Below are 27,333 nucleotides of genomic sequence, written 5' to 3'. Positions count from 1 at the left end.
TTTTTGTTCATTTCTCTTTCTGTCTCTTTGCTGGTCAAACATCACGTGATAATAATCAATCTATTGATTTTACAAGAGCTATTCTTTAGTAATTTAAAAACTATAATTGAAATATGTGTGAATGTAAATTACTTGAAATAATATTCTTAAGACACTTACATTTTAGCAACCCTTTGAAAACGCGAATACGATTGTTCCGAATATTTCGAGGATAAACGTTCCAAATCGATACGGGGCGGCATTACTGTGTTAAACTTTTCTATTCCTTTTTCGTTATTTTCCTTGTTAACACAATTTTTTTTTGCAATTTTAACCAATATTTATTTGTATGATTTGATTTTTTTTCTTCCAATACACTATTTTATAGCCATTGCCTTAAGGAGTTGTTTTCTTTGTGCTTTTGCTCCGAAATACTTTTGTGTTTGGGTTTATTTTCACACGCACTTCAGAGGAGCCCGTCCGTTTAAATAGACCGTTTATCGACTACTAAATATTCAAATTAATTTTAAGATCCTAAATACCTCTGTTTTCCTTAACTATTAAATACTTGTTGTGTATTTAAGAAATTAAATAGTGTTATTTATAAATGCCCTACAATAATACACAGCGTTAGTTAGAGAGTTTAATGATGTAGGCAAATGTTATAAATATTTCAATCACATTTAGCTGTGTTAGGGTGCCGTAATCCCTTTGGAACTGTTAATTTTTATGTGAAATCAAGTTTTGTAAGAATTTTGCAAAATCTGGCTGAAGCTCTAAAGTTTTGAAATCTCTTTAGAAGAATTTTGAACAATTTGTTTAACAAAATTTGCCAAATCTGCCAATCCGAGTTAATATAATACTTTTTGAAATTGTTTCTCTCAGATGTTCTCTCCCTGGCGAAAAATTATTTTTTTTTGTAAAGATTTTTTTTTTAAATGTATTAAATATATTACGAGATCAGGACACTAAGTTTGGGACTTTTTGAATATACCGCCTTTTAACTGAAAGGGCAACACTACTTCTGCCAACAGGCATCATATGTCAGTTGACTCCTTTCAAAATTTGAACAAGCTGCGTCACGTAGTTCGTGTTTGACAGCCATTGAAATCAGACTACACAGAAAAAACTATTTCTTAAACCGTTTCAATTCAAATATTTGTCATATATTGAACTGGTTTCAATTATTTCATAATTAAATTAAGTATTCATTTGCTCAAAAACAAAATTTCTTGATATTTTCTATTGAATTTTGTGTTTTGAATTTGATTATTTTGACAATTGAATATACAATTTTCGTTATTGGTTGAATTTAAAATACAAAAATTATTGAATAGATAATTTTCGTAACTGAAAACACATTTTTGTTATTTTTTGTGTTTCAATTACGAAAATTATCTATTCAATAATTTTTGTATTTGAAATTCAAACAATAACGAAAATTGTATATTCAATTGACAAAATAATTAAATTCAAAACACAAAATTCAATAGAAAATATCAAGAAATTTTGATTTTGCGCAAATGAATACTTGATTTAATTATGAAATAATTGAAACCAGTTCAATATGGGATAAATGTTTGAATTGAAATATATTTTTTTCTGTGTACTTGAGGAGAAAATAGAAAAAAGTGAATTTCATGTGCTCTTTAAGCATTATTTTTTGCCGAAAAAGCCATCACTCAAACCAAGGCTTTGCTTGATAAATACTTTAGGAACTCTGCACCATCAATTTCAATGGTAAACAAGTGATTTACTGAATTTCGTTGTCTCCATGCAAGCACGGAAGATGCCGAACGTTCTGGACGCCCAGTTGAGGTCTATACATCCAAAACAATTGAACAATTTGATCGGAGATTGAAAGTTTGAGAGATTGTGGAAGCCATAGAAATCTCACATGGCTCAGTGGTTTAAATTTTAAATGATCACTTCCACAAGATGGGTGCCGCTTTTGCTCACAATCGACCACAAACGCAATCGTGTGACAACATCGCAGGAGTGTTTGTTCTGTTCAGGAAACGTTCCTCGAGCTTCGCCCATTATACGGTGAGGCCCATTTCTGGATGAATGGATACGTCAACAATCAAAATTGTCCAATGAGATCCAAGAGCGTCCAATACATCCCGAAAAAGCCACTGGTTGGTGTGGATTTTGTGGTGGTCCATATTTCTTTGTGAACGACATTGGCCAGGTCATCATCGTCAACGGCGGGCGCTATAGGTCAATGATTACCAACTTATTATGACCTGAATTGGATGATATGGACACCAATGACTTGTGGTTCCAACAGCTCATGCCATATTGGACATTATGCCTGAGCGATTTGTGGTCATGATTATCTCACGTGTAGGTGTTGTGAAGTGGACACCGAAATCGTGCGAATTGACTGAATAAGCCACAACGTTCCTCAAAGCCTAATTTATGCCCCAAAGTCATGGACAGTTGGACATTTCGGATAAGCGCCACTCAGCGAAGCCGCTGAGGACATTTGCATGATGTTATATTCCATACATTCCGATTTGATAAACGAGGTCAAACACAAAATGAGCGATATCTCGTAAACGCTTTAGTCAATTTATATTACTAGGCCAGATTTGTGATCACACTGTTATTAACATAGTTTGTAAGTATAACAACATTAACTGTTAAAGCTGCTAAAAGCTCTAAAAATAAAACATTATAGTTTTGTCCGTTAGATAATTCATGAAACTACTAGAAGATGGCACTTTTTATATAAATAGTATCAGAAAATTGCACTCAGTTTATCATAGGCGCTGTTAAAATTAACCACAACTGCATTATCATTGTATTCTTGTACATTAGAAAGTGCTTGTATTAAAAGAAAGTGACTAGAGTATCCAAAACCGAAAACCTGTTAACCGGTGTTTTCATATTTGTAAACTTTACCTTTTTCGGTTTTTTGACAAACCGGTTTTTGTAACCGGTTTTAATGAAATATATTTTCTAAAGCTCATTGAAATATATTTATGAAAAACTTTGATACCATTTTAAAAAATATTGATTTATTTTAAAGAAAATTATTGCACCTGACAATATTTTGTAAAATATATAAAAAAAATTACATAAAGAACGAACGTTTATCACAAGACACAAGATATTTTGGGAAACATTATTGAATTTTATTGATTTATTTCAACAGTTTAACTGGTTTTTGGCTTAATTTAGTATAAAAAAGTTTTCGGACATGAACAGAATTTTTGAAAATTTACCGGAAATGGTAAAAGTCCCAGAAATGAGGAACCCTATTTCGAATCCAAGTGACTTGTTGTGGTTTTGCACTAAGCCCTTAAATTAACAATTTTAATGGGGCTTTGAAAATGCTTTAAAATCACGGTTGCCTACCGACTCGGAACTCTAAAAATGTAACGGTAACGCTTACATTTTAACCGTTATACAATATTGCTAACGGTATTTAGTTGTTATTTCGGTAACGGTAGCTTAGCGACAATGGTAGTTGCGCAGAAATGCTATTTTGGGGCTACGTTAGCTTAGTGATAGCGGTAGCCAACCTTGCTTAAAATAATTACAATTTTATAAACTTTTAAATCATTTTACACAAATGGGCAATACATATCGAAAATCAAACTATTGCAAGGATAACAAAATGTATGGTAAAGAAAACTAAAGAAGATTATACATATTTTATATTCTAGACTTTAGAATTTTTTTGGAAAACAACTTAATTTCCGAACTTGTGTCTACTAGGGTATTCATTCGACTAATGATCGTTCGATTAATCGAATAATTTCTTACGATTAATTATGCGAATAATTTAAAAATTGCCATTTTCGAATAACGAATAATTCGAACAATTTTATGTAGAATAATCGAATAAAACGAATAAATCTTCATATATATTTAAATTTATTAAATTGCTTAAAATTTTTCATAATTCCAAATTTAAATAAGTAATAATGACTCACAAAACTTGTATTGTTTCTGAAATTCGACAAATAACTAAAGACAAAGGGACTTTCGATCACTGTAGATGAGTGTTACGATAGCTCCTTCTATAAATATATGAATATTACTGCAATAAGTTACAATTCTAAAAACAAATATTTCAAAATTTTTAACTTAGAACTTGAACCAATGAAAATAAAAGGTGCGGAATAAAATATTTGTTATTTAGCTGTCGAAATATTAGAAGAATCGCAATATAATAATATAATATAATCAAAATATTAACTTAGATTAAAGAGGAGTTGAATGTGATTTTGAAACGGTCGTCGAAAGTGATATTGAGGATGACATTTATAATGATTACATTGAAATAGATGAATGCCAAGATCTTAAAATATATGTATCTAAGTGATGTAATTAACCGCGTACGTAAGTGTTGCAAAATATTTAATAAATCGAATGATAAACACAAATATTGAAAACTAACGTTTTGCTGCAAGAAAAGCATGGAGTTCGTCTTGTACATAATTTTGAACATCATTGAACATCATGGTAATAAACTTTTTGCGTATTTGTAAATGCGTCAATCATGAACTGCCTGACTTCAAATTAGCCACGTTCACTGACAATGACATCAAACTTTGGACAGATTTGCGTAATTCCCTACACCCAGAGAAAAAATGAACACATCCGTGTACGATTTGACACCATTCGGTGTCAATAGTGTATCAACCCCGTATATGCACAAATTGTACACGAACGGTGTCAATTTGACAACGAAAAAATTACACCATTCAGTTGTCGAATTCACACCATCCGTTGTCGATTTGACACCGTTCGTGTACGATTTGACACCAGACCGTTGACAATTTGATACCGTACCGTTGTCAATTTGAAACCATATGTTGTGGATTTGATACCGTTCGTGTACGATTTGGTAATTGAAATAAATAATAATTCCTTTATGTTTTACATTTATTTTTAAATACAATACGAATAAATACTTAAATATAAAATACATATAAATTTCATGTTTAAATTTGGCAAAACATTGGTGGCAATTGTCGGAGTTCCTGTATGTGAAATTTCAAATAGCATCCCTAATTGTGGCACTGCTTCCACAGGTCATCATTCTAAAAAATAAAACAAATACTTATTGTATTCTACATTGCTGATAATTATATATGTAGCTCTACTTTCCTTTTAAATGTACAAAAACTGTATGTTTATTGTTTCCAGGAATTTTTGGAGTTGTATGTCGTCAGTGGATTCGGTGATCTTCATCTGCATCAACACAAATTCACTATTAAACACAATAACACTTCCTTTTATACATATTTTAATTTTTAAATATCTTCACTTTTTTAATGTAAATAAAATTTAAAACACACTTTGACAATAACTTGTCAGCAACTCACGTTGAGATGTTTTGGCGTTTAATTTAACAACATTGCGTTGTCGATTCATACCCATTTGTTTACAAATTGTAAACGTATGGTGTCGAAAAAAGTGACACCGTATGGTGCCAAAATGACACCAACCGTTGTCAATTTTGCAACGTCATTTTTCCCTCAGTGTAAGACAACTTGATTAAGCAAAGATTCGGAACCGTGATAGAACTTGAGGGTATAATAAAATTTGTTATAAATAAGAAATAGTGAATAATTAATTTACTAAAGAATTAGTTAGTCATTTTAAAACCCGAATTAACGAACGATATAAAAAAGTTCTTAATACGTTTATATTGTACTTGAATTCAGAATCATGTCCAACTAGCTAAAATTTTTTAAAGCATAGCTCCAAAACGGAAACTACAGGGTTTGCTAGTCAATTGTTTTGTATATTGTTCGGGAGTTAATCATAATATTTCTGATGAAAATTTAATTATGGACTTTGTTTTCGAATGTTTTTTAACATTATCAATACTTGAATTGTTAACTTTAACGTTATTTTTTTTTCTTTAACAATAAAATATTAAAAAACCGACATCAAAACTTCATTCTTTACTTTTTTAAAAAAATATAAATTATTCGAATAATTCGATTAATTTTAAACGTGTGATCGAATTATTCGAACAAGTTAAAATCTCTTATTCGAATTATTCGTTTTATTCGAACAAGAGAAAAATCGAATAATTCGAATACCCTAGTGTCTACTGTAGGGTTTTCAAATATTCCCATGTGGCCAACCTAGAAATGTTGTTTTGACTTGTTTTGCTTTTTTTAAACTAAACAAACATTAAATCGTGCTATATTGGGCATTAAATGGAAGTGTTAATTACTTATTTTTAATATTTTAAACTCTAATTTTATTGTCAGTGAATTTGTTTTTCCAAAAGTTATGGAAATATATTCTCAGTTGGAGAAAATGTTGCTAAATATGTTTCAAAATTTGCATTTAAGACTTTGATATAACACGTGTTGGTATTTGCTACTCACACTTTTCTATGAGAAGATTTTACTTAAGATGTTTGTGATAATAAAAATCGTTATAAATTAAAACAAAAATCATGTGGCCGTTATCATTTGCGTTGCCTTAAAAAGTAAATATTTATTCATTTTATCTCGATTTTAATTTGTGTTAAAATGCTCATCAATAAATCGATGTACAAACATACATATTTATATGTAAATATTCATATGAGATTTAAGAAATGATCAATGCGCTGTTTTTGAAAGCTTTTATATTTTAAAAATAGTGTAGCCAACTGTGTTAGTGAGAATTTGAAAATTGGCATAATTTGTTATGGTTACTTACTGTGGTGTTGGCGGATTAACAATATTTAATAATTCCGTTGGTGTTTGCGGCACCCTTTTTATCACCAATCTTCGACCATCTGTTGATCCAATGCCAAGCGATGCCAACGATCTTACGGAGGTGACATCTGAAAATATTTGATTGGCAACACTATCACGATATAAATAGGAACTTGAGTCACCATCTTGTTGGATAAAACTGTTGATGGTTAATTCATTTGGATCGGATAAATAGGCTGTAAGATGGAAAATAAAAGTATTTTGAATATGAATTACAAAAAAATTAAATAAAAATTACAAGTAAAAAATACTATCGTCTTCGATCAATATTTAAGTAAAAATCTACATTTATTTTGTTCAATTTGTAATTGAAATGCTTTAATGTTACTTAATAATTCAAATATCATCGTAATCCCCAAGAACCCATTCGAATCATCTGACACAAGTTATTTATTACTTATTTTATAATTTAAAAAATCTTTTTTTTCTTTCAATTACACTTTTTGTTGCAAATGTGCAACGATAAACGATATGTATGAGCGCATTAAAGATAAATCCATTTAAAAGAACACAATGAGATCAATTTAATTTGATTCGTTAGCAGTTTGTAAATGTAAAATAATCTGGGTGACCCACGTACTATTTAGCGATGTGTATGAAAATCTCATTTTATTTAGACACTAAAAAGATTTTGAAATAAAATGTTACTAAGTAAAATGTTCTTAATTTGAAATGATGTCCGTTAAGTAAACACAGAGGTCGTTGTCATTGTCACTCTACATATGCATCTTGGCATGCTAAAATGTAATTTTAAAGCAATGAAATTACTGAATTTATTTACATTGTTTAACCCCTTCATCGTGAGTGCTAAGGGTATACATAAGTCTATCATACCGTTTGCAATTTAAAAATGCCGGATTTACAATGGATGGCGTATCTTTTCAACGCGGTTTTTGTTTTTAATAACTTATATGACATTTTGAAGGGTACATATCTATCATTTATTCTCATTATAGTTTTTTTTTTTGCTTCGAAAATGTCGAATTTTATAACCAACAAAGCGTCATGGGCTTGTGGTGAATGTGTTCTATCGGTTTCAACGTGCGAGAGATGGTTTGTGCTGTTCAGAAGTGGTGATTTTCACACGGAAGACAAATATTGCCCAGGACAGTCAAAAAAGTTTGATGTCTAAGAATTGGAGGCATTACTCCATGAAAATTGTTCTGAAACCCAACAAGAGCTTGCAAAATCATTGGGAACTACTCATGTAGCAATTTCAAAACGTTTGCAAGCAGCAGGATTCATTTAAAAGCAGAGAAATTGGGTACCATACAAATTGAAGCCGAGACACTTTAAAAGATTTTTTTAATCGCTCAGTCGTTTTAGAAAAAAAAATGCTTTTTAGCAATATTTCGAAATTCGTTAGCACCACAGAACTCAGCGTACTTGAATTAGTTTAACCCACCGGGTGCCACGCTTGACAGTTTTTTCACCTAGAACAGTGCTTTTATTTAATTAATCCATTGTTTCTTTGATTAAATTGGCATTCTTCCTTCTTGTCTTTGTATTCTGCACGAGGAGATGATGATCATTTCACGTGGAGGTGATGTGAACTGGGCACGGATCGTACGATTTGACCCCGTTAGACTTTCTTGTGAGGTTTTATTAAGTCACAGATATATGCGAATAAGCCAAAAATCACAGCGGCCCTCAAGGCAATCGGTTAAATTCAGACTGATTTACGCGCCTGAGTTTGGACATTTCGGGATAAATCGTTATTGTATAATTCGTCAAAAAGTTCCAAAGGACATTTTAAATAAACACTTTCTTGAAGTTATAGTTTTAGAGAAGCCTCAAACCAAACAAATATCTGCACAGAAAAAATGTATTTTTGACAATTTTTTAAAAGAAAATCTAAAGTAAACCGCCATATTTTTGAAGTATTTCTGTATGGCTATGAACGAACATCGATGTACCTTAAAAAACATAACAATTTTTTCATTTCCCAAGTATTAAAATTTTCTGGTATGTTACCATATATATTATGAATTGATTCAGTGATGACCGTCTGCCCTTGTATTGGTTAAAATAGGTTTTCCAAAGCCCCCAGATAACCCACAGACCAGCAAATATTTTCTGTTCTTTGTCTCAGTTGAAAGAATCAACCAAATCTGGCAAAAAATGACTACAATGAGTCAATTTCGGGAAAACTATTTTTAAATCCGACTATTTGAAGAAATTTTTGATACCGCATTAAAATTTATCCCTAATGTTATCCAAAAAGTTGTGAGTACAAAAACTTTGCTAATTTAGTAGAAGCAAGCAGCGTTTAAGTTTTATTATCGAAGTATTTACGCCAAATAGTAGCTCGAATTTTAAAAGATTTCAAACAACAACAACTCTTATGCCATTTCAGATTTATATTTGATCAAAATATTCGTGACTGCTCCTCTAACAGAGCTGTAAATGAATCATTCTTTTTTGATTTTAATTCATTGGGAATTAGATAAATTTTGAATTAATTCATTTTACAACAACAATTCAAATGAATTTGTAAAAATGAGTTGCAATTCGTTTCCAATTCATTTGAATTGAATAGAATTGAATTGATTTTGAATTAATTCAAATGAATTAGAAAAAAGAATTAGCAATTCAAATGAATGAAATCAAAAATGAGTTGCAATCAATCAAACTCAAGAGCAGATCTCTAGCGGGAATGAAAAATTGTTCCTACCAAAATGAAAATACTCAGTACAAAAATTTAAAAGCCTTGTCCTGGATCCGCGCCTGATCAAAGAAAACATGGTGTTTGGAGTTTGTTTCTTCAAGAAGAACTGATTTTTGTTTTGAAATACGCTGAACGACAAAACACGAATACCCAACGACAAACTTTTTGCTAATATTTATGTTATATTTATTTCCAAAAAATAAAATAATCAAAATCAGGAAAAATAACAATGTATGTAATAATAGCTGTCTTCTACATAAAAAATTAGTTAAATAAAAAATTACTATAGATTTACTTCCCAAATCAATTCAAATGAGTTGGAAATGAATTGCTAATTCTTTTTTTTTTAATTCAAATGAATTAATTAAAAATCAATTCAGTTGAAATGAATTGGAAATATAAATAAATAAAATAAATTTTTCGGAATATTTTTTTGGTGAATAAATTTCTTTTGGTTTTTGATTATATCTAAGCCATTTCCGAACCGCAACTATAGCGGCCGAATATACCACTCTTACTTGTTGTTATTGTAATGCGAAAAAAGTGTATTTTGAAAAAAATTAAACTTTAGCCAAAAAAAATGGTAAAATTTCCGATAACAAATTTTTTTTAGGTGGATCGAGAATAGAAGATTTAAAAAATAACAAGTTCATGATGTTGAAAAATATTTTTGCTATGCGTTTTTTTTATTTTCAATTTAAAAAATAACGTTTAACATTAATTTAATCAATAAAAATTGTATTATTTTCATAAACAAATCATTAGCTACTTTCGAACATCATAGTGATTGTATGATTAAATCTCTCCCCGTTACAATTTTTACAATTGATAAAAATTAAATTAAATAAAATAAAATGTTGAAAATAATAACAGAAATGAACTAAACCCAAAAATGTTTTCATAATTTTGATTTACACTCATTCACTCACCTGATACAACAGAACGCATGCTGCTATTACGATCGTTAGGTGGACGCAAACCAATTCCCAGTGATGGAGTACCGTTGGCACTGGCAATGCCACTATTAAAATTGTGCTGAGTTGGTGATAACAGAGCTGAGACAGGTCGCACACTGGACGATGGTGGGGATTTGGTGAAAGCTGATGCTGGTGTGACTGATGTGGACGATGAGGATGACAACAATAGCTGTGTTGATGTGGATTTTGATTGTGATGGAAGTGTGAAATTGCTGTTGTTGCTGGCAGAGTAAATTGATGTGATTGCAGCAGGCATATTAGATGAATACAATGCATCCAATCTAGATGAAGATGATGTGGCTATTGTTGTTGGGGCGTTTGTTGTTGTAGCTGTTGCATCAGTGGCGTTATCAGATTCGTAATCCTCAATTGTAAATTTAACACTTGTGTTGTTGACATTAGACAAAGCTGTCGTCGGTGTTGCTGCTGTCGGTTTTGCTCTCTTCGACTCGGACACATTTGGCTGATGATGAATGACATCCGACCGAGACAATAATAATGGTGGTGATGTAGATGTTGTAGTTGGTTGGGGTTGTGCGCGAAATTTGTTTACAGCTGGTTTCGGTGATGGGGTTGAAGGGGTGGGAGTTGATGGTGTAGCGATTAATTCACTGAGATTTTGATTTGTTGGCGATCGTAGGGGTAATTTTTGCAGAGATGTCAATGATGAGGTGGACAAAGCGGTTGGAAATTTCTTGTCATGTCCCATGGGTGAGCTGGCTGGTATTATAATGAATTTATGAGAACGTATCGAGGGGGTGCGTAACAAATATGTCTGGTCGTCGGCATCACTATCGTACAGATAACTGTGACGAAAATTCATCGAACCCTGTTTGCCTATTTGTCCGAGTGTGGGGGTGTTAGTAGATGATGTTGCAGATGGTGACTTCGAGCCCATATTAATGAGAGCAATTGGTGATGCTCGGCTCTGTGAATTTCCCGATTGGGCCGCTTTGCTTGTGGTGGGTTTGTCACTAGGCTTTGTCTCCATTGTGGTCTTTTGGCTAAAAGTTTGCTCGTTTTACAGTCTTTTTCTTGGTTCCGTTTGGTTATTATTATTATTGTTATTGGTGGGTATTTGATATTGTTTTTATTGCGTTTATTATTTGTTATCTTTCATTTTTATCTAAAGAATAATTTTGTAACATTTAATTAAACTCAATTCTTAAATTTCCTTAATTAATTAGCATTCCAACTAATGATTAAAATATTTCTAATTAATTTTGAGTTCTCTTATGCTGTGTTTTTAGTTTGTCTTCTAAAAAGTTTAATTGTTTTTAAAATTGTTCTAATTTTGCGTGTTTGTCGCATTATTGTCTTGATGACACATTGCATTTGTCTTTTTTTTTGTTCCACTGTATTTGTTTGACCTTTGATGGTCCACATTTATCGTTTCAACGTTTTTTTGTTATTAATTAATTATTTTAAAATTTTTCCCCAGACACGAATATTTTATTTAATAATTCATTTTATTTTACATAAATGAATATGCAAATCATTTTTTCTGTGTTAATTTTAATATTATATTCACACATTTTTTGTTTAATTTCTTAGTTACGAGTGTTACAACTAATTGCACTTAATTAATTTAAGAGTAATTTTAAGTTATATATAACAAATTTTATGACTTTTTTATTTGGAATATTTATATTGATTTGATCTTGTCGAGATATATATAGGTATATGCAAAAATTTGTGCACTACGAAAAGGTTGATATTGAATTATTATTGGGTAAATAGTATGATTTTAGAATAATCCCAAAATGGTTTCTAAACAATAAAACTATTAATTATCCTTTAATTGAGTTTAAACAATAAAAGCAATGTTTTTGCAACGTATTACTTTACATATGGGCAATTCCAGGAGAATGACTATCACGACCGAAAACCAAAAAACCCCAGAAACTTTTTTCAAGATGATTTGAATAGGAGAAATCACTAAAATATTACTATGTGTAAGTATTTAGAGCTTATTACAACATTTTTTTGGCAAAAATAATAGTTTAAACTGACTATATTTAATCTTTTAATTTAATTGACATGTTTTAGGCTAAAATTGCGGTTAAAACTAGGCTCCCAATTAGCTTGTAGTATGAAATGAATTTGACTTTGATTGTTTTTTTGCTATTGCCAAATTGTTTATTGAAACCGAATGTATATTTTCTATTCACTTTTTTAGTTTTTGTATACATATATTTACAGAATATATATTGTTTTATTATAAGAGAAAAATCTGTCACGTACGGTATGTCACGTTCGATATTAAATTTTATTTATTATAAAATCATCCAAAGATTTTTTATATGACGGAGTGTAAAGGAAAAATATTTCGTTTAGTGTAAGAAATTAAAAGAAAACATAACGCCTCTCACGATTCGAATATTTTCGTATATATCTACATGTACCTCAAAATGAGTTCCGTTTTATGTCACGTACGATATACCCTTATTTCGCTCAATATTTTGGACAACAATATTTCGAAAGAACTTTTTATTATTTTAAAATATAGTACCCTCTGAATGGAACATAAAGATAAAATTATTTTTCAGATACTTTTATTTTTCCAAAATCTGTTCAACTCTATAGGCGTACAAATGTCACGTACGACTTTTGCACACATACGGCTTTTCTACAATTTGGCAAAATTTTTATTTTTTTTTAATTAAACTTATTTCCTAACTTTATATAATTATACTAGCTGTACCGGCAAACGTTGTTCTGCCATAGCTCATAAAAAGTTTGAAGATTCCCGCTATAATAGTAGTTCAGATATCCAATAAAAAATTTTTAGTTTGTATGGGAGGTGCCATGCCCATTGTGCCTATATAGGTCGATTGTGAATCTAAACCATCCAGGGACCCACTCAATCACACGCATCAAATTTCATCGAAATCGGCCCAGCCGTTAAGGAGGAGTTCAGTTACTAACACACGTACAGAAGAATTATATATATAAAGATTTTTATTATTAGAAAATATTCAGACAAAATTTCGTATTTTTAGTTCCACTTGTTTTGGCTGAATCGGGTCAACGTATTTCCACATATCTTTGTCCATATATGTTGTACCGATTTTCCAATATTAATACAAAATTTCATACCCTTTGTCCTTTTTTTTTGGCACTATCGCACTTAAAATTCAGTTGATAAAAAAAAATTCAAATATTTGTTCCTAAATAGCTGGCCGCCACTATAGGTATCTAGTAGGGTATTCGAATTATTCGATTTTTCTCTTGTTCGAATAAAACGAATAATTCGACTAAGAGATTTTAACTTGTTCGAATAATTCGATCACACGTTTAAAATTAATCGAATTATTCGAATAATTTAAATTTTTTTAAAAAAGTAAAGAATTGAAGTTTTGATGTCGGTTTTTTAATATTTTATTGTTAAAGAAAAACAAAAAATAGCGTTAAAAGTTAACAATTCAAGTATTGATAATGTTAAAAACATTCGAAAACAAAGTCCAACATTAAATTTTCAACAGAAATATTCTGATCAGATTAACTCCCGAACAATTTGCAAAGCAATTGACTAGCAAACCCTTTAGTTTCCGTTTTAGAGCTATGCTTTAAAAAATTTGAGCTAGTTGGACATGATCCTGAATTCAAATAAAATATAAACGTAATAAGAACTTTTTTATGTCGTTCATTAATTCGGGTTTTAAATTGAGTAACTAATTCTTTAGTAAATTAATTATTCACTATTTCTAAATTATTTATAACAAATTGTATTATACATCAAGCTCTATCAACGTTGCCGAATCTTTGCTTAATAAAGCGGTCCAAAGTTTGATATCATTGTCAGTGAATGTGGCTAATTTGAAGTCAGGCAGTGCATGATTGAAGCATTTACAAATACTCAAAAAGTGTATTACCATGTTAGACATTGATGTTCAACGATGTACAAAATCATGTACATATAAGACGAACTCCTTGCTTTTCTTGCAATAAATCTTTAGTTTGCAATATTTGTGTTTATCATTCGATTTATTAAATATTTTGCAACACTTACGTACGCGGTTAATAACATCACTTATATACATATATTTTAAGATCATGGCCTTCATCTATATCAATGTAATCATTATAAATGTCATCCTCAATATCACTTTCGACGAACGTTTCAAAATCACATTCTCCATCACATTAATATAATAATTATTTCGCTAGCTAAATAACAAATATTTTATTCCGTACGTTTTATTTTCATTGTTTCAAGTCCTAAGTTAAAAATTTTGAAAGATTTGTTTTTAGAATTGTAACTTCTTGCAGTAATATTTATATATTTATAGAAGGAGCTATCGGAACACTCATCTGCAGTGATAGAAAGTCCCTTTGTCTTCAGTTATTTGTCGAATTTCAGAAACAATACAATTTTTGTGAGTCATTATTACTTATTTATATTTGAAATTATGAAAAATTTTAAACAATTTTATAAATTTAAATATATGTATATGAACATTTATTCGTTTTATTCGATTATTCTACATAAAATTGTTCGAATTATTCGTTATTCGAAAATGGCCATTTTAAAATTATTCGAATAATTATTCGTAAGAAATTATTCGATTAATCGAACGATCATTAGTCGAATGAATACCCTAGTATCTAGTCATGCGTTTTTTTAATTTTTTATTAGGGTAGTATTCATTACAAAATTTAAAGTATCTCTGAAATAAACATTATTTATTCTATTATTTAAACAGAATGACAAACACATTTCCGAATCAATATTTGAATTTTTTATTATTTTTTAAAATATATATCAGTATCCAGTATTCAAGATTTTAAGTCCGCTCTTTTTATCGAACTTATTTGGAATTAAAATCGAAAATACGGATTTTTTATGATGCTCTATACAATCTCCATTTTTAAGTATATCATATTATAATATTTAATGGAAAAGCAGAATAATTTTCAATACCCAGTTTTGAAATTATATACTCCTTTGTCAATTTTTTAAATTGACATAAGGAGTATTAATTTAAAATGTTTGAAATGTATGTTTGATTTGTCAATTTGTGCAATATAAAATGTACACTGAATAAATTAAGTCTGCGTACAGACATACTCATAATATAAACTAGCAATTTATGGTCACTTTTCAATACACATTTAAACCTTTTTTTAATTCATTTTATAAAAAATCTTATAAACCAGAAATCAACATAAAAAAAAATACAAACATTTTCCTTAAAATCATAAAATTTTTTCATAAATTCAATAATTGTACGAAAAGTATCACCAAAAAAGTCTCGGTACAGTTAACTATTTTAAGGCAAGGAATCCCAATATTAATCTTAATTGAATTTAATATGTGGTAGGTCCTCCTTTCTGAGCAATTGCTTAATTTTAATGGCTGTGCATGGAATGAACCAGCTTTGTTGTTATCAGGGAATCCAAAAATAAGCATATTTTAAGGGATAGAAAGAAAATTATTATTAACTTGCAAAATGAAGGAAAAAATCTAACCGAAATCAAGGATATTGTAAAAGGACTACGCTCTTCCATTCAGTTCGTTATTCAACAGTTCAAAAAAACCGGAACAATGTCAAATAAACAAAGAACTGACCATCCAAGAAAAATAGACCACCACTTAGAAGAATTGTACGATTTGTAGAAGGTAATCCAAAAATTAACGCATGTGTAATTGCGGGAAACTTGAAAACTAGTGATGAATTAACGGTAAACCCCCAAACTGTAAGAAACGCTCTTAAACTAAATGGATACAATGGTCGAGTAAGTCGTAAGAAGCCCCTTGTTCGAAAAGTGAACATGAAAAAGAGATTGGATTACGCTATCGAGCATATTGATAAAGATTTTCTATTTTTAGCGATGAAAGTAAATTGAATGTTTTTGGTTCTGATGGAAGATAAATGTTATGGAGAAAGCCAAATACTGAAATGAATCCGAAGCATTTGACGCTAACCGTAAAGCATGTGTGAGGTAACGTTATTGTTTGGGGTTGCATGGCTTCATCTGGGGTGGGAAATCTTATTTTTGTTGAAAACACGATGGATAAATATGCATACCTTAATATATTAAAAGAAAACTTAAAACAAAGTTCTGAAAAATTAGGCTTGGGACGTTTGTATTGCTTTCAACAAGACAACAATCCCAAACACACCTCTAGATTAGTAAAGGAATGTCTTATTTATAATGTTCATAATCACTTAAATCGCTCAGCTCAGTCACCTGATCTCAACCCGATTGAGGATCTATGGGATCACTTGGAAAGAAAGATTCGGCAGCACAATATAAAGAGTAAAGATCAGCTAAAAGCCGTTATAATGGAAGAGTGGTATAAAATAGATTCCCTGACAACAACAAAGCTGGTCCATTCCATGCACAGCCATTAAAATGCTGCAATTGCTCAGAAAGGAGGACCTACCACATATTAAATGCAATTAAGATTAATATTGGGATTCCTTGCCTTAAAATAATTAACTGTACGGTGATTTTTTTGGTGATACTTTTCGTACAATTATTGAATTTATGTAAATTTTTATGTTTTTAATGAAAATGTTTGTAGTTTTTTTATGTTGATTTCTAGTTTATAAGATTTTTTATAAAATTAATTAAAAAAAGGTTTAAATATGTATTGAAAAGTTACCATAAATAGCTAGCTTATATTGTCTGTACTGAGACTTAATTGATTCAGTGTATATAAATACTACTCAATAACATATTCCTAAAAGATAATGTTTAACACGAAAAATAGATCGAAGACATCTTAAAAGTACTTAAGTAAGAAAGTATGGTCGGGATTGATTGCTTTATCATTAAATATTTGTATTTTATGGAGCTGTGGTCAGATTTTATTGATTTAAGAAGCATAAAAAGATTATTATGTCCACTATAGAAAAAATCAATTTACAGATGCACTTTTCAAATTTATTCACAATTAAGTGAATTCGCTCATTTTCACAAAATTTTAGTTTTTTGTTTGATATACACAAAATTGAATAGTTAATGTTGTTCTTTCGATTGATTGAATTTTGAAAACATTTCCCCATTTAAAAATTGGACCACAATACATAAAAATTTTGTAGTGATCAAAATTTACGGTGGAGAACATTAACGTTAATGTTCTATCTTCTGCTGATGCTCGAACTACAAGGCGCTTAATCGTTTCAGGAGCTACAAATACTGCAGTTTCCACTGCAATTAGATTAAGTGCTTAGTGAGGAGTCAACGTCAGTGACAAAACAATTCGAATATGTCTTAAAAATAACGGACTTAAAGCAAGAGCGATTATAAAAAAAAACAAATCGTACAAAAACTTCTCATTTGACGATTGGAAACAAGTTACTTGATCTGATGAAACTAAGATTAAACACATGCACATGGGTTGATAAACGCATTGTGGTATAAGATCGCCACATATGTCAAACTATGAAATTTGGGGATGTATCAATCATGGTTTGGGAATGTTTTCGTGGCAATGAGCTCGGTGTACTTCGGCGTATCAATGGTATTATGAGTGGCACAGACTATATTACCATATTGGAGGCCTCTTATCTCCCGAGTCTGGATATATTCGGTGTTGAACGTGGTCAACAAGAAGTATTTATGCTGGACAATGATCCTAAGAACATCACGAAAATAACAAAAAAATGGTTTGTTGATAACGAAATAAAACTGCTCGAATAGCCTTCCTAGTCTACACATTTAAACCCTATCGAGCACCTTTGGACAATTTTAAAACGGAAAATGTTTGCCGAAAAATATTTTCCGTGACCCGTAGTTGAATTGTGGGAGCGAGCCCTTCTAAGATGGCAAAATATAAGAACAAACATTTCGGAAAATCTTGTTAAAAGTATGCCAGAAAGAATCAAAGCTCTAAATAAATCTCGTGGTGGTCATACAAAATATTAATTTCAAAATTACTATGTTTTTGAAACAAGGGACAAAACTGTTCACACCGACCTTTGTTTTAAAAGTAGTATATTATATTTAATCCAATTTTTAAATTTAGTTTTTATGTATTGTTTAAGTTAGTAAATTGATACTCTTTTAAAATTAATTAATATTTGTCTTATACACAGTGAACAATAAAATTCTTCGCTAATACAAAAATTTCGTGACTTTTTTTGAACGGTTTTGTCTTCTACTGTATGTAATTATCTTTCAAATGCAACTAAGATCAATTATGTCCGATATCGACTTCATAATAAAATACGAATATTTAAAAGTACACAATACCTCAATATTTATTAATTTTCCTAAAAATTTAAATTACAAGTTTTTTTTAAAAAAAAAAAAAAAAATTTTAATTTCCAAATGACTTTAAAGAACCCAAGGTCAATAAGTTTGCGATGTGTTGATATACAATACTTATTAAAAAATGTCATTAGGTATATTTTTAAATTGTTACGCTGTCCGACAAATAGAGAAAAAATTCGTTAGACACGAACCGGATGATATACGTCTGAAACTATAAATTTAATGGAGAAAAACTGTGTTTTCAGTTTTTCATTTCGGACTTCAAGGACTTCAAAGTTTCAAAGAAGTACATTTTTCAAAAAATATTTAAAAATACTTTTGCTATTCCAACAATGACAAATTGTATTTCAAAAGAACAAGAAGAGTTGTAAAATATTTTGTATTATCTTTATTTTAGCCTGTAAGGATCAAAAGATGTCAGAAATGTTCTAAAAATGTTTAGCCTTTAATATCCTTTAAGATTGCCAATAAATTCCTTTTAAAAAAATAGTGCGTTAAAGACCCAAATATTCTACACTAAATGTCAAAATATCATCCTTTATATAAACAAAGGTCAAATTAAAATATAAAAAAAATTTTTTAGTATACAAATAAGTTTTATTAAGAAAAGTGCATGTTTATAAACTACACCACCATAGTGGGGGAGGTATAATGGTTTAGGGCTGTTGTTTGCAACATACAAAAATATTGTCCCAACACCCACCTTAAAGTATACCAATCTGCTCAGGATCACTTTCTGAGTCGACTAAGCGATGTCCGTCCTTCTGTCCGTCCATACATGTAAACCTTGTAATCAAACTACAGGTCGCAGGTTTAAAGATAATTCGACAAAATTTGGCACAAACCTTTATATTGCCCCAAGGACAAAGGCTATTGAATTTGGTTAGAATCAGCCCATTATTTATCCTAGCCCCATACAATTGGCCTATTTGAAAATAGTTAAGCTCTCATAAATATTTTAATTATAAACATATTCAAACCAAATTCAGCACAATTAAGTTTTATGTAAGCCGAACTCTCACGACAAAATTCCGTGATGATCGGTCAACAATATTCCATAGCTCCCATATAAGCAACATTCTCGAAAATGTCATTAATATGAATAAATCTCTAAAATATGTCAGTATCCAAACAAAATTCGACACAAATATGTTTCATATATTCGCAATTCATCCCACCAAAATTTTGTGACAATTGGTCCATAATTAGTCATAGCTCCCATGGCGGCATGAAATAACCCCCCACGAAATAATCCCCCAAAAATAAAATGAAATAACCCCCCAAAAATTAGTACAGAGAGCAACAACAACGATTTTTGGGGTGTTATTTTATTTTTTGGGGTATTATTTCATTTTTTTAATTGGGGGATTATTTCATATGAAATAATACCCCAAAAAATCAATGTGAAATAAGTCCCCAATATAAATTTTGGGGGATAATTTCATTTTTTAATTTATAAAGAAAACTTAAAATCTGTAAATTATGTCCCGATATATTAACAACTTGTATTTACCATTCACAAAAAAAAAATTGTGATATCAGTTGAAGTGATAATTTCGCAGAGTTAAGATCGTGGTATGTAGTTCAAAATGTCTTAGTAGTTTAAAACTGTTTTGTTTGAAAAACAACAAAAATGTGTTTAAACTATCGGACATTATGAAAATATGACCTTATAGCAGACCGCTTGAAACCCCCAATTGCTTTTGGTCACCTTCACTGTGTTTGGGGACTTATTTCATTTTCAAAATTTGGGTTCTATTTCATATGAAATAGAACCCAATAACACCCCATTATTGGGGTGTTATTTCATTTCTGTTTGGGGCATTATTTCATTTCGTTGGGGTCTTATTTCATTTTCAAAATTAGGGTTTTATTGCATATGAAATAAATCCCCAAATTTTGGGGGCTTATTTCATTTTATTTTTGGGGTGTTATTTCGTGGGGGGTTATTTCATGCCGCCAGCTCCCATATAAGGCCCATTACCGAAAATGTGTGTATTCAAATAAGATTCAACACTAATAAGTTTCATATCAAAAGAAAACTCTTTGTAATCATATACCCGGTGTAGGTTATCATAAGGTCGGGCTTGCCCGACTATACCATTTTACTTGTTTATTAAAAAGTCTTCTTCGTTGCTTTTCACAACGATTGAAATATTAAAATAAATAATAAAAAAACAAATAATTCAAATTTAAAATATTTTTTAACACTTAAGTAAGTAGTTAAGATATAAGGATGAAATTTTGGCATGTGGTATTCAATATTTGGATCTATAACTCACTATTTTTTTTAAAAAAAATTATTGGAAATCTAAAAGGATATTCAAGGATAAAAATTTGAAAGGACATTTTTGACATATTTTGATCCTTACAGGATAAAATAAAAATAATTCGAAATATTTTACAACTCTTCTTGATCATTTGACACCAAATTTGACATAGTAGGATGATCAGAAGTATTTTAAAACATTTTTTTAAAAATGTACTCCTCTGAAAATTTGAAGTCCTTTTAAAAGGAAACAGGATCACGAAATGAAAAACTGAAAACGCAGTTTTTCTCCATATAATATATTGTTTCAGATGTATATCATCCGGTTCGTGTCTAATATTGAGTGTCGTACAGTGTTTCAAACTTTCTGCTAGGTTTTTACACACAACTACTTTGCATAATAAGTAGTTAAAAATGACAGGAAGAATTCAAATGCAGTTGAACTATTTTTTTATAAACAAGTTAGAGCGCTACATTTGGTTGTGCATAAGCACCAAAATCGATTTTGGTTTTCGCTAATCTTTCGGCTATTTTTAGAGTGATTTGTTTGATTTTTTTTAAGAAATATTCTGCAAAAATATTATTTAAAATATTCTATTTCATATAACTAGTTAGTTATAAAGCGATTCGAATTTTCAATAGCGACATTTTCTGGACCATACCGGATATATTGTGATGTATTATTAATTAATGCATATAAATTGTAAGTGGTTATAAAAATTGTTTTTATTACGAATATGCAAATAACTTTTAAATAAGATTTTAAAATAAAAGGTGATTTTGTTTATACACTGTCATTCCATGAATTATGCACGAGTAATTAAATTGTTTTCTTTAACATTTTATGGTTGATTTTACAATCATATTTTTATCTTTTATATTCAATGATTTGTATGTTTAAGAACATTTTATTATTATTGTTATTATTATGCATATTAGTACTTATTAGTTTTCTTTTCAAGTCATGTTGTTTTTTTGTTTGTCCATATTTAATTTAACAAACTTAGGAAGTAGAATTATTGTGCAATTTTATATGTATTTATGTTTGTTTGTACAATATGAGCGGTTGTGAAAAAAATGTTTATTTTATTACTTGAATTATGGGCGAAAATTAATTTTTAAATACAAGTACATATATTTATTGTATGCAAGTACGGAATTAAATATAGAGAATATAGTGTTGAATACGTATTTTTTTTATACTGTTCAGAACAAACAACTTTCATTTGAATCGAAATATTTGAAAAATAAACAACAACAAAGAAGGAAGGAACACACGTAATGAGAAAAAGTTTTTAAACAGATGATAGACAAACAATTGTGAAGATTGATTATTTATTACATTTGTTTTTTTTATTGTTTGTATATATTTTTTTTAATTTTTATGTTTTTAACAATTAGTATATAATTTTTCTTTATTAGAATTTTAGCACATCGGAATCACAATTAACTTTTTGTCAGGATTTTAGAGTTTTTTTTTGTTTTAATTGTTATTTATTTTTTTAATTTTTTTTGTTATTATAATTTTAAGTTACTTCTTAGCGTTTAAATTTTATTTTCGTTTTCGTTTATATTTTTTTTGTATTTCTACGGAACGTGCTTTTACACGCGCTGTCAAATGTCAACTGATCTATAATACGAGAATATCGTTTACATTTTTTAGAACAATTGTATTTTCAAACTAAATGTGCAAGATAATTTTATAATAATGTGTAGATACTTTTATTTATTGTTATTGTAGCTATTGTTGTTGTTGTTTTTGTTTGCTTTACTTTAAATATATTAAATTCTATACTGTTATTTCACACTACACTGCGGGTAATGTGTTTAAAAACAGGAATTTAATTAATATCTATTGTTTTATACTCGCCAACCAAAAAGGTGGGTGGTATATTGATTTTGTCATTCCTTTTAAAAACACCACGAAATATTGGTCGTAGACCCATAAAAGTATATATATTCTGGGTCCCTATAAAATTCTTAGACGATTCTAGCTATGTCCGCCCGAATGATCAGAAATATTTGGTGTTGAATCAGAAATATTTGGTATTGAAAACTTCGATGACTACCTTCATTGTATACCCAAAAAATTACGTTTACAGCTCCCTGATACGGAGGGAACTAAAAATATATGTGTTAAGATAATCATATAAATCGGTCCTAAAATATACGAGATATAGTGAAGGGTTCGCTTATAAGCGAACCCTTTAAAAAATCGGTTTTAGTGAAATTGTTAAAAAATAAAATGTAAGCATAATTTATTGACAATAATAGAGGGAAATAAATATGTAACTTCTAAACGATAAATCCGATTTGAATAAAATTTCACATGTACAAAGATGAAGTGTTGTCGAGTTTAAGTTTTCAACTTGGACCTCATGGGGCCAACAGGGGCGCGATCAAGAGTTCTCAAAGTAGGACATCTCGGGTATGTTACAGTTTTAAAACGATCCTATTTCTTCGTTTGTGTTCCGATTTCAAAGAAATTACATATATAGCTATCAATTATTTCTTATAGCTTAGGAGATATTCGAATTTGAAAATTAAATTTTCCACATTTTCACCCACTCTACTCCAGTTTTTTGATAACAGCGGATCCAAATATTCCCGTTTTTCTCCAGTTTTCCTTTATTGAACTAACAATACAGGTATGTGTCAAATAGAAAAAAAATTGTTTAAAAATAATGTCTATGTCCAAAGTTATATTATATTTAAAAAAATTTAAAAACGCGATTTTACGTTAATTTTTGTACCTATGCAAAAATTCAATAAAGCCATTTTTGGTCATATTTTTCAAAAAAGTATTCCATGAATTTTTTAATTGTCAAAAGTTATATACATTTTTGAAAAGTAGACAAAATCCTCTATCCACTGATATCCATTTTGAAAATTTAATTTTCAAATGTGAATAGCTATAAGAGATAATTGATAGCTACGACGAGGTTTTTTGTAGTGCTCGATGGGGAAATTTTTTTGATAATCGGAACACAAACGAAGAAATAGGATCGTTTTAAAAATGCAACATACCCTAGGCGTCCTACTTGAGGACTCTTGGTCGCGCCCCTGGTGGGCCCATGAGTTCCAAAGTTATGCAAATATTTGTTAAGTATTTCATTAATACAATCCCAGTTTAATATCACTATGCGACAAAAAGTAGGGTCAGTGATCGGCGGGGGTTTTGCCCACCGGGAAATGTTAGATCGGTAAAAAAAAGTTATACTTGTCCCGGAGTTTCGCTGGGTTAGGTCTAGGAATCGAGATATATCGATTTGAAATTAGTATGTATCGTATAGGAAAAATTGTAATTTGTTTGCCGTTTTCATGCCTTTTAACCATCTAAATGTGCGAATATCACAAAGTTACGGCTACAACATAGTCAATAAAGAAAAGTGGTATTTTTGGTTTTCATTGAGCGGAACCCTGGAAAATCAGTTTTTCATAATTTTTTTCGTTAGTTGTCTTACAAAACTCAATTAAAATCATCTAATACTGTATCCAAAGAAAAAATATAGTTGTACAAGTTCTATAACAATATTATGGTTACTGTAATTATGTATATGATTGCGGTAATCATAATATGTTTAAGTTACCATTCATATAATTGTAGCAAGTATGTATATGATTGTAGTAAATAAATATATGTTTATGGCAATCATGTTTATGATGAATCATTATATCATAATATGTTGTACTCAGAGTATGATAACCATAATGCGAGAATAACATAATAGGTGAAGTAATACATCATAAAAATGGTTGCCACAAACATATACTTAATTAATACATTAATATATATGATTGCTACAATTATATGAATAGTAACTTAAACATATTATGATTACCGCAATCATATGTAATATAACATAATTACAGTATCCATAATATTGTTAAAAATTTTGAAATGGTTATGGTAAACATGTACAACTATATTTCTTCTCTTCTAACTTTTTTTAGGGATCTAACATTTCCCGGTGGGCAGAATTCCCGCCGATCACTGACCCTACTATTTGTCGCATAGTGCATTTAGTGTATGAAATAATTTTAGATTTTTTAATAGCACATCGATGTCCTTTCATATTCATAAAGATATATTCTTAACCGTATCCGTATAAAAACATTTACGTGAATTAAATCGCCAAATATGGCGGTTTTCTACTTTGTTTGGGAGAGGACTCACACCCTGTACCCATCCCTCCCATTTTTGGGTTAAAATTATAAAGTTTGAACACTTTCACAATTATAGTTCTCGAGATATTGGAAAATATCTATTCACTTTGTGCCACGCCCACTAATTCATTCCCCCCCATTTTCAGCCAAACTCCGTATAGTAATAAGAAATTAATTCGTACAAAGTTTAAATACTTTTAAGATTAGAAATAGTTATTCAAATATTCGAAATTAAGAATTAACATTGTATGAGAAGTGCCACGCCCACTAATAGAATTCCGCCCATTTTCAGCCAAACTATGTAGATGTTTGTGTGGTTTCATTCTTCTCTAAAATAATAACTTCCATAAATTGTTTATTTAAAATGACCATTGAAACATTTCGTCAAATTATACAATAATGATTGATGGCAAAATTTTTACAAATATATTTCTGAATTCAAAACTTTACATTAATTTAATTCAAAGTGTAAATTTGATCATAAATTTATTAACCAGTGTAGGCATTTTTAATTTTGGTAACAACTACCAATAATATATTCTAGGGAGGGTCAATAATACCGCGACTTTTTGAATTTTTCACCTCCTAACTAAAAGGGCAACACTGCTCGTATCAACAGGCATCCGTCAGTTAACTCCTGTCAAAATTTAAACAAGCTGCGTCATTTACTTTGTGTTTGACAGCCATTGATAACAGACTATCGTGTGACTTGAGTAGAAAATGGAAAAAAGTGATTAAAGCGTTATTTTTTTTCCAAATTAAACCATCACTCAAACCAAGGCTAAGCTTGATAAATACTATGGGAACTCAGCACCATAAATATCAATGGTAAGAAAGTGGTTTACTGAATTTTGTTGTGGGCGTACAAGCACAAAAGATGGCGAAAGTTCTGGGGTCTCTACACCCTAAACAATTGAAAAAATTTAAAACTTCACGATATGGTGTTGGCCAAACGGAGATTGAAAGTTGAAGAGATTGTAGAAGCCATAATAGACACCTCATATGGCTCAGTGGTTTCAACTTTAAATGATCACTTGGGTATGAGAATGCTTTCCGCAAAATGGGTGCCGCATTTGCTCACAATCGACTGCAATATGGTTTTTGTACCGTTTCATAAACGTGGGTCCACCCCAACACACCAGAGACCAAACATCTGTAAAAACAGTGAGTTTCTCGGGGTGAATTGGCGCCAAAGAATTTGCAATTGATGACCTCGACAAATCTTATTTTTTGGAAGGGATAAAAACATTATTTGTGGAACAATTTATGTGGATAGCTATTGTATATAAATCAGATATGACAAACAAGTCCTATTTCTGGAGAACATTTGTATGGGGGCTAGGTGTATTAATGGAATGATTTAAACCAGTTTCAATAGGCTTTGTCCTTGTGTAAAAAAATAAGGTGTTGGACTAATATTTTTGGGAGTTACCAGCTCTAATAAAGCCTATAATTAGTCAAATATGTTTGCCTACATCTTGGATACTAAGTACTGTATATACTGGGGGATACTGGAGTCTTATCAGTCATATTGTCATAATGTCCTAATATTTCACGACTCGTAAGACGTAACCGACACTTAGGCGTTCGGCGTAGGTCTCTGCTATTTGGTTACGATAACACAGTAAACATAGCATACATAGTAGTATTATTTTAGGAAATTTTTTGCTGGAAATGAATTTCAAACCATTGCGAAATATTATGACAATATGAAATGATAGGAGACCTTGTGAATTGACCAAATACGTAATTCAAATGAGGGGTGTTTTTTAAGTCAAGACATTAAGAACAAATATATTTCATAGGTGTTGCAAAATAATATTTTCTCCAAAAAATAATTTGATTTATTCCAACAAATACTGATTTTTCCTATTGAAGTGAAACATATATAAGGTTCGGCTCTGCCGAATACTTATAGCACTCTAATTTGTTTTCTAATAAATATAAACAAATGCTCGGCACTGTATTCTTTAGATGTACTTAAAAGCGCAAGAAAAACAACTGTCCACTACTCAATTTACTTAAGCTCAGCTTTTTTCACTTATTTATTTTCTAATTTTTCCCTCCACCCACGTTACTTTATTCTGAGGGAGGCAAAATAACTCTAATTTAAAGAATTTGATTTACTAAATACAAAACTTTACCTTTTGTGTACATTTTATATATTTTGTGCATTATTTCTTCTTAAACACTTTATCTTTTTTTTAGCATTTCACTGATAAAGATTTTTTTTGTGTATGATTTAAAATTTTGTTTCTCGTTTAATCAATCTACTTGTTAGAGCTTACACTACGTTGTAATCGCGGT

General features: G+C 30.1%; 1 protein-coding gene across 2 annotated transcripts in view; it reads right to left on the bottom strand.

The window, feature by feature from the left end:
• ine (inebriated) overlaps positions 1-11,449 on the bottom strand; it is a 39,854-nt gene extending 28,405 nt beyond the window's left edge. Inside the window, exons 1-2 of one of the 2 annotated variants that reach the window (XM_065499410.1) lie at positions 10,317-11,449; positions 6,661-6,895 (exon numbers count right to left, since the gene is read on the bottom strand). In XM_065499410.1, the coding sequence (XP_065355482.1) occupies positions 6,661-6,895; positions 10,317-11,355 (1,274 nt within the window). In that variant the 5' untranslated portion in view covers positions 11,356-11,449. Of the gene's footprint in view, positions 1-159; positions 477-6,660; positions 6,896-10,316 lie in introns of those variants that run through there. The other variant, XM_065499411.1, reaches the window with a different exon arrangement.
• Between the last annotated feature and the right edge of the window lie 15,884 nt (positions 11,450-27,333).

This window comes from Calliphora vicina, chromosome 2 (genome assembly GCF_958450345.1).
Source record: "Calliphora vicina chromosome 2, idCalVici1.1, whole genome shotgun sequence".
NCBI classification, from domain to species: domain Eukaryota; kingdom Metazoa; phylum Arthropoda; class Insecta; order Diptera; family Calliphoridae; genus Calliphora; species Calliphora vicina.
Note: the sequence above shows the minus strand (reverse complement) of the source record. Positions and strands in the feature narration are given on the sequence as shown.